This window comes from Rosa rugosa, chromosome 2, assembly GCF_958449725.1.
Source record: "Rosa rugosa chromosome 2, drRosRugo1.1, whole genome shotgun sequence".
Classification (NCBI taxonomy): Eukaryota; Viridiplantae; Streptophyta; class Magnoliopsida; order Rosales; family Rosaceae; genus Rosa; species Rosa rugosa.
The window spans coordinates 67,054,353-67,067,515 of record NC_084821.1 but is presented as its reverse complement, the minus strand read 5'-3'; the positions used below and the strand labels follow the sequence as shown (position 1 = coordinate 67,067,515).

Here is a 13,163-nt window from a genome sequence, read left to right as displayed (position 1 = left end):
GCTTCAACCATACACTGAAATTGTCTGCATGGTGAATATCACATTGTGATAAAAACAATAGTGGGTCCTGTGGATATTTCCCTTGAAGCTTCATCAACCCCAGGGGAGCCTATATGGCTTGGATTCAGCCAAGGACTGGTTAGATTTTTCAATCTACTTGGCGGGAATTTTTGCTTTGAAATATGTTGAAAATTTATACCTACGAGTACAATCTAGGCTTTCAATTGTTACTGTATGAGGCTGTATATGAAATCTGGTTGGTGGGAATTTGTACATTTTGCAGAAGGATGTTGGCAGACATGCGTGATGTGATTGTGGCTCAATATCATGCTGGCCGAACTATCTTTATCCATAAAGTGAAGCCAGAGAGATCCATGAACTTCCAAATGAAGAAAAATGGAAAGTTTTGAACAAAAGAAATTTGAGAAAAAAAGGAAGAACACTTTTGGTCCTGTGATAGTTGTCCAACTATAAAGCTCAAAAGGGGTCATGTTATTTGTGGAAAAACTGGAAATAAAAAAAGTTGACCACCTTGTGGTGCATTTGCCACACTTTGTTCCTGTGTGATAGTTGTCCAACTCTATCTACCAGTCTTTCATCGGATTTGTAAGATGTTATTCATTGGTTTATAATGAATGAGATCACAACTTTGATGAAATTTATACTTTTGAGAAACAGAGTGACGCTGTTTATAAAATCACAACTTGTGTAACACTGTTCGTAAAACTATAAAATACCATGGCCGAACTCAACATCAGAATTTTATCGGAGCTTAGAAACTCTTTGAATATACTCAGCATTTCCCATTCGGCAACGGGTAACCCCAAGGGTTATATACTTAGGAAGAAGCATTCTAAGGCTTGTAGCTCATTCATGTCTCTACTTTAAAAATGAAAAAAAAAAAATCTAATTCAAAAAAAAAAAATTAAAAAAAAAAAAATGAAAATTTTTTTCCTATTTAAAAAACAAAGTTGCTTCGTTAATCCCGCGTCCATGTCAACTTTACGATGGAGTAGTTGTTTCTTCTTTAGAAATTCTACCGTATTCCAAATCCGTCACACCAATCAAATCCTCCCCAAAACCCCCAAATTCACTCTCTTCAAACCCTAATTCCCTTTCCCTTCACACCTAATTCCACCGATTCACGTATGATTTAGCTCCCCCAATTTCCCCAAACCCCTCAAAACCATGTTCAGCTCAACCCAACACCCCCCTTCTCCCTCCGACGCCGCCTCGTCGCCGCTTCTCAGCAACTCCCTCGCCGAAAACCTCCTCCGCAGCCGCCGCCTCATCCGCCAGCCGCCGCGCCCTCTCCGCGGCGCGGCCCGCTTCCTCCGCCGAGCCAGCGGCCGCCGCATGAGGCTTCGAGAGCCTTCGGTCCGGGTTCGCGAGTCCGCGGCGGAGCAGCTGGAGGAGCGCCAGAGTGATTGGGCCTACTCCCGGCCCATTGTGGTGCTGGACCTGCTGTGGAACGCCGTGCTGCTCGGGATTGGGCTCGCCGTGCTTTGGTTTAGCTATGAGGAAAGCCCTGAGGTTCCTCTGAGGGTGTGGATTGGCGGCTACGCGCTGCAGTGCGCGGTGCATATGTTCTGTGTGGGCGTCGAGTGCACGCGGCGGCGGGGCGTGGGGGAGGGGGAGGGGGAGGTGGGGCGGGTGGCCGTGGAGGAAGGGAGTCCTCAGTGGGAGAGCTCTTCTGGTTCTGGGAGTGATGAGAGTGAAGATTATGGAATGGAGCAGAGCTTGGAATATAGTGCCACAAGGTTCAATCTTTTTTACTTTTCTTGATGATTTTTGAGCTTGAAATTTTGAACTGGGTAGTAATTTTTAGAAGAGTTTTTTGATTGTTTCGAGTAGAGTGTGAGATGATTCTGATTGTGTTGATGGCAGTTTCGCAAAGAATTTGGAGTCTGCAAACACGATGTTTTCGTTTATCTGGTGGATTCTTGGGTTCTACTGGGTGACTGCTGGCGGTGAAAGTTTGACGACCGACTCCCCTCAATTATACTGGTTTGTTTGAGCTAACTCTACTTTTCATAGCTGTTTTTTAAACAAACCATTTGTGAATGCCAGTCTCTTGTTTTTGCTTACAAAGAGATGGGGATGTTTTGCAGGATCACTATCACCTTTCTGGCTTTGGATGTGGTTTTTGTTGTGATTTGCGTTGCCGTTGCATCCCTCATTGGTATAGCTGTTTGCTTCTGTCTGCCGTGCATCATTGCCATCTTATATGTCGTGACAGATCAGGTAGGTACTTATGAAAATGTTAATCTTTATTCCATATCATATGTTGATGTTTCTGATAAGCTATTTGTTAGAGTTTGTGAGATCTGCTGCACTTGAAGATAAGGAAATCGTTATTTGTTGGTCTGTCTTATGAACATAAGTGTTAGTTGATTGGTCAAAATAACTGTGGTCTGCAACACAAAACATATGAACTTCCCAAGGCTAGTATAAAGTCAATTAGATTGTATTGAGATATTTCTGTTGTCTGGTGCAATTCAATGCAGTTAAACTTTTGAATAGAGAAAATTGTCGATGTGCTATTGGGATTTTAAATAAAGGTCTAATAAGCCTTTCCATAAGGCATCGTGCTGGATGGTTTTTGTCTAGCAGTGATTTTTACCCTTTGAGATTGATTGTGACTTTGATGCTCTTTTTCAAATTTGGACTATCTATGTGTGGGCCAACTGCTTCATTAGTTCACTGTTTGAGTCCTTGGTAAAAGTTTATCAACAAACTATTGTGAGTTTCTAACTTCCACATTTATGCTATTTAGTAAGTGCCTGATTTCCTGGTCATGTTTTATTTGTGATCAGGAAGGAGCAACTAAGGAAGAGATCGATCATTTGCCAAAGTACAAGTTCCGCAAGATATCTGATTTTGAGAAAGTTAATGGTGAAATCCAAGACTCTTTTGGAGGAATAATGACCGAATGTGACACTGATGCACCAACGGAACATGCTCTCTCCCAAGAGGATGCTGTAAGTTTTCTGATTCATTTCGTTTTAACTAGAAAAGCTAACAACGTGATTGTTTGTAGCTTTTACAAAAGATCTCTTGGGCATATAACCCATGTCTTGGAACTGCAGCTTGGTAGTTTCGGCACAATTAATAGATGTGGCAATGTCACAAATTTCTTTATATGCTGTGCATACCAAGATCGGTAGCCTTTCTTTTGCGTGCAATCTACTTTTCCTCTCACAATATTCATCTGATACTTGAAATCAGTTTATGTGTTATCACCCAGAATGCATGCCATGACATTTTCATTAATGGAGTCTGTCTATTGCGCACTATTTCCCAGCCTTGGCATTTGACTGGCAAATCATTTGTATGTCTAGGGGAATAGACTAGTAGGGTGAAAATTTAATTTTCTTGTTGCCAATCAATGAACAAAAATGAGAATTTTATAAACAAAAGTGCTTATGATGTTAATCCTTGTTTTAAATCTTAGGAATGCTGCATCTGCCTTTGTGCCTATGATGATGGAACCGAACTGCGTGAGCTTCCTTGCCGTCATCATTTTCACTGCACCTGCATAGATAAATGGTTACAGATCAATGCCACCTGCCCGCTCTGCAAGTTCAACATTCTGAAGTCTGCTAGCCAGAGTAGCAGTGAAGAGGTATGAAAAGAAGGCTCTGTAAAATAGTTGTGACCAGAGTACATTTCCTCGCCGTATGTATATGATATATATAGTGGATCATGAACAAGATTCTGAAGAACCTGGGATCCATTTTGCCGGATGCATCGTCAGGGTAGGCTTTGTTGCCAAAGTATCTTTCAGTATAGGGGGCATATTTTTGTAATATTGAATAAAAACGTTTGTCATGTAATGATTCTCATTTCAATACAAATGCTACAAGAATAGCTATGCTTCCTCTTGTTTGATTCTTGGAGCTGTGTCACTGTGTTTGTACTTCTGTGAAGGATTCAAAGTTTGAAACGCATATAGTTATCTTACAAACTGAAATGCAAATCATTACAACCAAACAGAGAAGCACTTACAAGTTACCATACATATTGCCCGAGAAATTAGTAATGATACAATAGATGATGTCTTACTCCTTAACAGTCACATGGCTAAATCTGGCATGTTCTTAATAAGAAACTTACCTAAATTATTCTTGTCTAATACAAAGCTTGTTAAGTTTTAAACATTGCCACGAATCCCACGATATAACTTCTTTAGCCAGATAGTAAGAGATATTATACAACAGAAGGTGGAAGTAGCCCCGGATATTACAAAGAGACCCCAAAAGCTCTTGAGGCGCAAGCTTTCTGGCATATCGGAAGTTGTATTGGTTGTATCGGAAGTTGTATTGGTTGAACGTTTCTTCGGAGTCAACCAGTGATCTTGAAGTTTTCTCATTTCCCCATTCTCCAGTAGATCTAGAATGACCTTAGAGAAATCCCTAGCTATTGGAGAGCCTTTCTGAAATACCTGCATTGTGAAAATGAAAGGAATTTTATTAGTTCCAATATCATATGCATAAAAAGAACAGCACAAGAACAGTTTGGACACCACTTACAAAGCTAAAGCCTCCAAAACTGTAGGTGGCTTTGGTGAGAGTAAAGCCCTTATTCTTGTCCATAAATACTTGCCCATACGGCAATTCAAGAAATACAGCAGATAATTTTTTACTTCTGATTTCTGCCGGTTCGTAGCTGCTATCTATTAGCTTGACAGTCTCTTGATTGAAATTAAGAACATTCACTAGGTAATTCCCTACAAATGAATCGCTATCGCAACCAACTAATGAGTTGGTGTTCCTCAACATTTCAATGTCAGTTACATTCGGGCTCAGTCGTTGGATGGTAAGCATTGAAGACAGATTAGCTGTGTAGCTTGAGCTTAAGATCAATACAACAAACAGCCACACTACAAAAACTACTCTAGTCAAGTTGCTGTAGACTTTTTCTCCTGTAAGATGAAATTAACCACAGGTCAGATTATTTGTCTATCAACTTTTCATAGTTAGGCTTGTGCTTGTGTTTAATACTGGTACTTACTGTGAGCAAAGAACAAAGATGAGAAGGTGAACCAAGTTGCAAAGGCAATCTGACTCTTAAATGAGCCACTGAAGTCTGGATTTGTTGGCACCTCAAGGAACCATACTACTAAGGTCGTATAGATTAAGATGCCACCAGTCACCACCCACGTTTTCCATGAGAAAGGTTTCAAAAACATCCATCCTTGCCTGTCATCAGGTATATCTGGAACTATCATTGACAAACCAGACTCCAGATATGGTTGAGTGAAATCCACTTTGTCAATTCGCGACTCAAGTACAGTTGTATCGCCAATCACAGCATCGTAAGTCTTTATTTGATGATACACATGATAAGCAAATTAAAAATCTTTTATCAGAAATCAAATCAAATATTGCAGCAAAGAAACAAAACAAGATTCCAGAATATTTGTGAAACAAGACTATTTAAAAGAAGAGAAGGTGGGAATGCTCATCCTGAATTACACTATTACTCATAGCACTTGTGTAATATGAACTAGACTCATAGCTTGCTTTTACTTAATGGATTGGTCTAAATAGGCAGACCAATGCTTTTACTTAAAGAAAATTATTTGAATAGATAGAGTTGTTACCTTGCTATAGACTAGTTCTACCGTATCATTGTAAGTGCCATTGGCCTTGTCAAATTCATGTGGCAAGGAATAATTCAATTTAGATAGCACGCAACAGAAAAGATCAATACTCAAACCGTCATATATCTTTCCTGAGCATAAACCGTCTTTTCCCTTTCCTAAACATAAACCCTCTTTTCCCATCTCATTTGAGTTCTCCTCGCGGATATGCCTTACAAAATTTTCGTGGTAAGCTGGGAGCAAAATTTTCATTGGCTTCTCATCAGTGGGCATTGCCCAGCCTTTGGAGGGCAGTGTTGGATTCCCTGGCCAAATGACTTTGCCAACACCATCATTACTTCTGTATTTGTCTGATACTTTTTCAAGGCTTTCTGAAAATCCAAAGTCTGGTATCCAAAAGTTTAATTCGTTATCTGTCTTCCCACCCACAATATTTATGATCCTGAATCTCGGAGAATCCAGCAGTACCGCACCTCCTTTGAGTTGCATTTTCCCGCTTAAACCCTTGTAATAATTGCTCAAAATTGTAGCTAATGACTCTTGAAGAGTAGTATTAGGCATTCTACTTATGGCCTGTGTGACGATTGAAATAATATCGTATGCTCGAAGAGCATAAATTCCTGGCTTAGAGTAATCTTCTTCTGAATACTTTGTTTGGAATTCTTTCTGAAATCTGGCATAACTACTAGTATGAGTAGTATCCCTGTCATAGTAAGTCTTCATTCCCAGTGTACCATCCATATCATAGTTGCCCTGAGGGTCAAGCAAACTAGCAATACTCTCTGTGATTATCCAAGCTGAATCTGCTCCTACAAATCCCATCTTCCTAGCCACTTTGAACAGAGCAGTTACTGTTGGTAAAGATGACTGAAGAACTATAAATGCCCGAGAATTTACATAGGGAATCTCCAACAGCTGCTTCTTTAGTTCATCCCAATTTGTATCAGACTCAGAAAGTTGTGGGAGAACTATACGATGCTCAATCTTAGAACCAACATTTCTTAGAGCCTCAGATAAAAGAGCTAGCCTCCCCATACCACCACCATAACCATTATCTTCATATATTACAACAACCCTTTTCCAGTTGTATGCATTAACTATATCTCCAATGCATTCCATCTGAGCAGCACCATCGCTTGCCATTCTTATCAAGAAAGGCCAACGGCGTTGTATTAGCGGCGGGGTTATGGTTGGTGCTGCAAAGGAAATGACCGGAATTTTTTCAGGTTGGTTATGGACTACATCAGCTACTGTAATAGCCTCCTGCCAAGTCTCCATGCCAATTATCACTTGTACCTTTTGTTCCTTTATCAAATGTTTAGCTGCAATAAAATTAAAGAAATCCATCAGTACAAAATTAAATTATGCACTTACTTGCATGGTGATCGCTATCATGTTCATGAAGCATGTATGTCAACTATACCAGCATAAGCAGCAAGAAAAGGGTCGCGGCCAGAATCTCGAAAATGAAGGATTAGCTCATGAGTGTCTGACTGTTTGTTGAAGTTTTCAGCTGCAACTTCCATAGCAGCTTTCTGTTCTTTGCCGATACGGGAATTAACATCAATGATTGCTCCAATGTTGGTGACATTTTTTTCATCTTCAGCTTCAACTGCATAGGAGAAATTGAATAGCAAGTAGAAGATGAGCAGAGGAAACAAGAGCCTATGCCTTTGGTCTCTATTAGCTGTAGAATGAGAAGAGTACATGACTGGATTTTGATTGTGTAGCGCAGATACAGAAACTTTACAACATTACTTGCATATATATGATTACTGTTTTTTTTTAGCAAACATAGTGCTAATTCCAGGATAAACAGTGTGGAATTTTATGCTTGAATTGGTCTTCCATGAAACATTGAAAGATTGAAATTGCTAATATGGTTGCAGAAGTCGTCGAGACGAAAGTACCTAGGGAGATCTTATCAAAGTGACTTGGTCTATTAGGACAAAATTATAACTTGAAGATCAAGAAGAACATTATTTGTGACACAATTGTGAGGTTCTAATTTGAGCAAAGAATTTTCTTTGTTATTTGCATATTGTATCCAGAGAGTCGGAAGAGAAACATTACACTCGGATGTTTGACCTCTCTTGTTGTGTTCAGCAGCCCCCATTATTGACCATTCTCTGAAAGAAAGAAAAAAAAATGTAGAGGACTAGCATACTAGCATATGCATCATGCATGAATCACTTTCATATGATTGACATGTCAACGAGTAATTGCTTAGACTAATCCGACATTTGCCGTGAGTAATTAAGTTTAAGAAATGACCATGAGGTAGTCTTTTCTTTGCATGAAATTTCTTTAAGATATTTTATCGAACATCTTATTTAAATGTTTGACATGTCAATTATATTCGAAATTTCTTTAAGATATTTTATCAAACATCTTATTTAAATGTTTGACATGTCAATCATATTTTTTTTTGTTAAGTGAGAAAGTTTTGTAGATAATGTACATTGGACCAAGCTGACCATCGCTATTCATTTAGTTGGGGTGGTCATGCCAAATATAATTTTGTTAAGTTGGGAAAGTTTTGTAGATTATGTATGTATTTATGTACCTTGAAGACCAAAAAAAAAAATATGTACCTTAGACCAAGCTGGCTATTCATTTATTTGGGGTGGTCTTCTTTCTCTTTCTTTTTATTACATGAACAAACTCAAATTACAACAATTAATTTTTCGTGAGTTAAACTCACAATCTCCGATTTACAAAAAGGAGACTAATGTCACTAAACTAAATAGTATTAGGCGTCTTCTTTCTTATTTTAATCCCTAAACAAAAAATTGGGCATGAACAGAATATTCCACTATACCACTCAAAATAGTGCATATGAAAAGAAAAATGCACCCACTATATATACTATTCGAATTAATGCATATGAAAAAAAATAATGCACCAGCCGGGAATCGAACCCGGGTCTGTACCGTGGCAGGGTACTATTCTACCACTAGACCACTGGTGCGTGTTTATCACCTCAGTTATTCTCGTTATAAATGGTTTGGTTTCTTTGCATCTAAATTTTGAACATCTTGCCTAAATAAGCCACAGACATCTTAGATTGTCTTAGTTTCTGAATACAGTAAAGTTTTTGTGTAAGAGAGAACATTCACAATGAAAAATGATTAAGAAGGTAAAACTCCAAGATAATTAATGGAATTTGAATGGAAGAGAAACTACAAGTTCTGCTAATAACTGACAAGTTGTAATGATAATGAGTGTTGTTACAAAGAAGCATATACAAGTTCTTTCCTAGTAATGAATCCTAACAACAAATTGTCTTAGCCAAATCAGGCATTGAGGTATTTACCAAAGAATAAAAGAACCTCATGGAGGTAGGACTTAGTATCAACTCTAATGAGAAAGATCAGCAAACTGTTTAAGGGGAAGCAGCTGGTATTGGATTTTGAATGCCCCTATACCCTTGTTTCTGTATGTTCTACTGGAGTGCATTCGATCTCTCCTGGCGTGAACACCGGAGGCTGCTCTGGAGTGTTGGAAGTAGGCGAGTAATCCCCCCACCTTGGAGTAGTCCAATCCACAATATAACTAGCAAAAGTTGGAGATCTATTTGGAATTTCAAGATCTGTAAGTTTGAAAAACTTTACTATTCTGACAGTTTTGTTCCAAATATTTTCATTACTTGGACTTGCATTGCCTTCATTTGTTTCTTGGAGCTGAAACCTCCTCAGCCAGATAGCAAGAGATAGTAGAAAGCAGAAGGTAGAAGTAGCACCGGATATTACATAGAGGCCAGAAAAGCTGTCGAGGCTTAAGCTTTCTGGTCGATTGGAAGTTGAATTCTTCGTGCACTCCTCCTCCGGCGACAACCACTCATTTTGAAGTTTCTTCATCTCTCCATTCTCCAATAGCTCTAATATGGCCATAGTGAAATCCCTGGCAATGGGAGAGCCTTTCTGAAACATCTGCATGATGAAAGTGAATAATGTTATTAGTTTCACTATCTCCTCTGGATAGAAAGAGCAACACAAGATAGATTTGAAAAATACTCACAAAGCTTAAGCCTCCAAATCTATTGGGAGGAGTGTTATCAGTATATCCATCACAATACTTGTTCAAGAATACTTCAGCATAGGGGATTTCGAGAAAGGCAGCTAATATTGTTTTGTTTTTGAAGTAGCCTGTATAGTCGTATTCACTCGATACGTTCATCAAGTTAACTTCCTTGAATCCAAGAACCTCCTCCATGTATGTGTACACGAATGAATCCCCATCCAAACCAACTGTTGCATTGGTTCTTTTTAGCATTTCGATGTCTGTTACATTTGGTTTCAGTCGTTGAACGGTGAGCATTGAAGAGAGATTAGCAGTGTAGCTTGAGGTTAGGATCAATACAACAAACAGCCATAGAATAAAAACTACTCGAGTTAAGTTACTATAGACTTTTTCTCCTGCAAAATGAAACCATTGGTTATTTTTCAATGAGGTGAGATTATTTTTCTATTAGGCTTGTACTAATGTCTGAAATTGGTACTTACTGTGAGCAAAGAATAAAGAGGAGAAGGTGAACCAAATTGCTGTTCCAATTTGATCCTTCAATGGACCACCAAATTCGGGATTGGTTGGCCGCTCTAGGAACCATACTACCAACATTGTGTAGATTAAAATGGAACCGGTCACCACCCACATTTGCCATGTAAAAGGTTTCATAAACATCCATGTTGCCTCCTCATCGGTTACTTCTGGTACTATCATTGACAACCCTGACCCCATATAGGGTTGAGTGAATTCCACCTTGTCCATTCGGTCAGCTAGAACGGTTATATCACCAACAACAGCATCATAGGTCTTCAGTTCATATATTGACGAACATGACAATCATGCACTGTTTATCAGTAACAGATCAAATGTGACAAAAACAAATAAAAGAAGTGAAGATAAAGTTGTTACCTTGTTATGGACTTTTTCAACCAGGCCATCATAGTCTCCATCGTGAGCATGAAACTCGTACGGCAGAGAATAATTCAAACGACTTAAAACCTTATAGAAAATTTGAATGCAGAAACCATCATATGTATTCTCATCAGGATTGTCCTTATACTCCACCTTTACAAATTTGCTGAAGGAAGTTTTACCTGGAACCCCAATTATCATTGGCTTTTCAACACTAGGCATTGCCCATCCTTTTGGGGTACGGCTTAGGTTCCCAGGCCAAATTACTTTACCAACAACATCAACGCTATTTGGGTCAAGGCCTTCTGAGAACCCATCATTTGGTGTCCAAAAGTTTAACTCTCTGTTCATCTTCCCATCCACAACATTTACAATCCTCAGTCTAGGAGAATCCAACAGTGCTTCACCTTTATTGAAGTGCATATCCCCACTTAAACCCTTGTACTTGCTCAACAATCTAGTTATCATATCTTGAAGGCTAGTACTAGCGGTGTTATTAGGCATTCTTTCTATGGCCTGTGAAATGACATTAATAGTATCGTATGCTCGAAGAGTATAAATTCCTGGCTTGGAGTTATTTCCTTCTGCATACTTAGCTTGGAATTCCTTGTGGAATTCGGCATAAGAACTAGACTCAGTGGGGTAGTAGGTCTTGATTCCCAGAGATCCTTCCATATCGTAGTTACCTTGAGGGTTAAGCAAACTAGTGATACATTCTGTGAATATCCAAGCTGACTCTCTCCCTACAAGTCCCATCTTCTTAGCCACTCTGAACAGATTAGTCACTGTTGGTAAAGATGATTGAAGAACAATAAACACCCGAGACTGAAAGGTGGGAAGCTTCAACAGCTCTTCTACTTCATCCCAATTAGGCTTAGACTCCGAAGAATTATTTAGTCTCGGAAGAACCAAATGATTCTCAATGTTTGCATTAGCATCTTGAAGAGCCTCAGACAAAAGAGATAGCAATCCAACATAGCCACCATAACCATCGTCTTCGTATATCACAACAACCCTTTTCCAATTGTATGCAGCAACTATGTGTGCAATGCATTTCATTTGATCTGATCCATCGCTTGTCATTCTTATCAAGAAAGGCCACCGGTGTTGGATTATTGGAGGAGTTATAAGAGGTGCACCAAATGAAATTACCGGAACAACTTGAGATTGGTTTTTAACATGATCAGCTACTTGAACTGCTTCTGGCCAATACTCCATGCCAACAATCACTTGTACTTTTTCTTCCTTTATCAACTCTTCAGCTGCAACAAAAATTAAAAACAAATCAACATTAATTTAAGTAATCGTATACAAAAGTTTAATGGGGTCATGACTACAATATTCTCTTGCATTAAATTAATTACCAGCAGAAGCAGCAAGAAAGGGTTCTCCGCTTGAATTTCGAAAATGAAGGATTAGTTCATGAGTGTTGGACTTCTTGTTGAAGCTTTCAGCTGCAATTTCCATGGCAACTTTCTGCTCTTTGCCGATACGAGAATTAAGATCAATGATTGCTCCAACGTTTGTGACACTGATATCATTTTGCGCTGCAACTCCATTGGATAGAATGATGAACAAATAGATAAGCAGAGAAGACAGGAGCCAAATCGTTTTGACTTTGTAAAGGTTTGCAGAGGGAGAAGACATTTGATTTTGATTGGGTAGAAAAGAAATGACAGAAAGCTTTACAACATAATTTGCTTATGTATAGTTTACTGTATTGAGTTAGAGATTCGTGTACGCAAATATCTGTGAAATTGTGTGTAGAGTGTAGACAAAACACGCTGTTTCCAGGAAAATATCAGTGAGGAGTTTTATCCTTGAACTCACTGGGGTAATAGCAATTGAGAGATCAAGTCAAACTTACTTAGTCTTCTATATATGAAGGGGAAATCTTGACTTGAGGATCAAGAGAAGCACAATTCTAGCTTGTAAGCATCGTTCGAAGATCGTTTCAATTATTTGATACACATGAATGACTAAATATCTCCAATTCGACCACATTCGAGAGATAATATTTTTTTTTTTTTTAAAATGGCTTGAAAACACAACGTTTCTGATTATGAAGGTGTAACGATAATTTATAGTATTATCGTGATGACCAGTTCTTTATTTAAAGCATTATTATACGGTTCGGATTACGAAGGTATAAAGTAATAATTAACATGATCAAGAATACGGCAACTAGAAGTATAAGACTAACCCTATCAAAAAAAGAAGTACAAGTCTAACAAGTTAGTCAATGGAAACCGTATCTGGCCCAGAGTTGAAGAGGGGAAAGACATGGCTACGTCTCATTTCCTTCAACTGTAAGTTAGAATAGTCGTTTGTCAAACCAGTCATGTAGATTAGGATATTATTTTGTAGTCTTTTTCTGCGTCATAAATTCTGGGAATGCAACATTTCTTAGAATCTTTGATCTTGACCTCTCTTATTGTCTTCTGTATTAGCCGCCACCCGCCACTACTTGTGACCATCCTACGTTTTCAATCCGCTGACTCTTGTATTGGTCTACCCTAAAACTGTTATAAACACCCTGTTCCACTCCATATTTCAGGGCTTATGATGCTTGTGCTGCTCACCACACTCGCATTCAGGCTGCATATGAAAAACATGCATGTTTGAATATGGGAAAAGA

At 38.7% G+C, this 13,163-nt stretch overlaps 3 protein-coding genes and 1 non-coding gene across 6 annotated transcripts; 1 reads left to right on the top strand and 3 right to left on the bottom strand.

Annotated features, from left to right (window-relative positions):
- Positions 1-985: 985 nt before the first annotated feature.
- On the top strand, positions 986-3,891 carry LOC133729527 (E3 ubiquitin-protein ligase At1g63170). The gene is made up of 5 exons (XM_062157063.1): positions 986-1,760; positions 1,888-2,007; positions 2,112-2,244; positions 2,817-2,981; positions 3,455-3,891. Exons 1-5 carry the CDS (start codon positions 1,189-1,191, stop codon positions 3,629-3,631), a joined length of 1,167 nt encoding a protein of 388 aa, XP_062013047.1. The 5' UTR covers positions 986-1,188; the 3' UTR covers positions 3,632-3,891.
- A 41-nt stretch (positions 3,892-3,932) lies between these two features.
- On the bottom strand, positions 3,933-7,771 carry LOC133729526 (glutamate receptor 2.7-like). 3 transcript variants are annotated; one of them, XM_062157061.1, is made up of 6 exons: positions 7,679-7,771; positions 7,029-7,217; positions 5,606-6,927; positions 5,014-5,323; positions 4,533-4,924; positions 3,933-4,444 (listed from the first exon to the last, which is right to left on the bottom strand). In XM_062157061.1, the coding sequence occupies exons 1-6, from the start codon at positions 7,719-7,721 to the stop codon at positions 4,154-4,156; spliced, it is 2,547 nt and encodes an 848-aa protein (XP_062013045.1). In that variant the 5' UTR covers positions 7,722-7,771; the 3' UTR covers positions 3,933-4,153. The 3 variants fall into 3 exon arrangements, with proteins under 3 accessions (XP_062013045.1, XP_062013046.1, XP_062013044.1); XM_062157062.1 differs by lacking the exon at positions 7,679-7,771 and adding an exon at positions 7,516-7,643; XM_062157060.1 differs by lacking the exon at positions 7,679-7,771 and having other exon boundaries at positions 7,029-7,509.
- Positions 7,772-8,505: 734 nt separating this feature from the next.
- On the bottom strand, positions 8,506-8,576 carry TRNAG-GCC (transfer RNA glycine (anticodon GCC)). The gene has a single exon. It is a non-coding gene; the product is annotated as a tRNA-Gly (tRNA).
- Positions 8,577-8,761: 185 nt separating this feature from the next.
- Positions 8,762-12,211, bottom strand: LOC133729525 (glutamate receptor 2.7-like). Its single transcript, XM_062157059.1, has 5 exons — positions 11,890-12,211; positions 10,523-11,787; positions 10,111-10,420; positions 9,626-10,023; positions 8,762-9,537 (listed from the first exon to the last, which is right to left on the bottom strand). The coding sequence occupies exons 1-5, from the start codon at positions 12,170-12,172 to the stop codon at positions 9,028-9,030; spliced, it is 2,766 nt and encodes a 921-aa protein (XP_062013043.1). The 5' UTR covers positions 12,173-12,211; the 3' UTR covers positions 8,762-9,027.
- Positions 12,212-13,163: the final 952 nt, after the last annotated feature.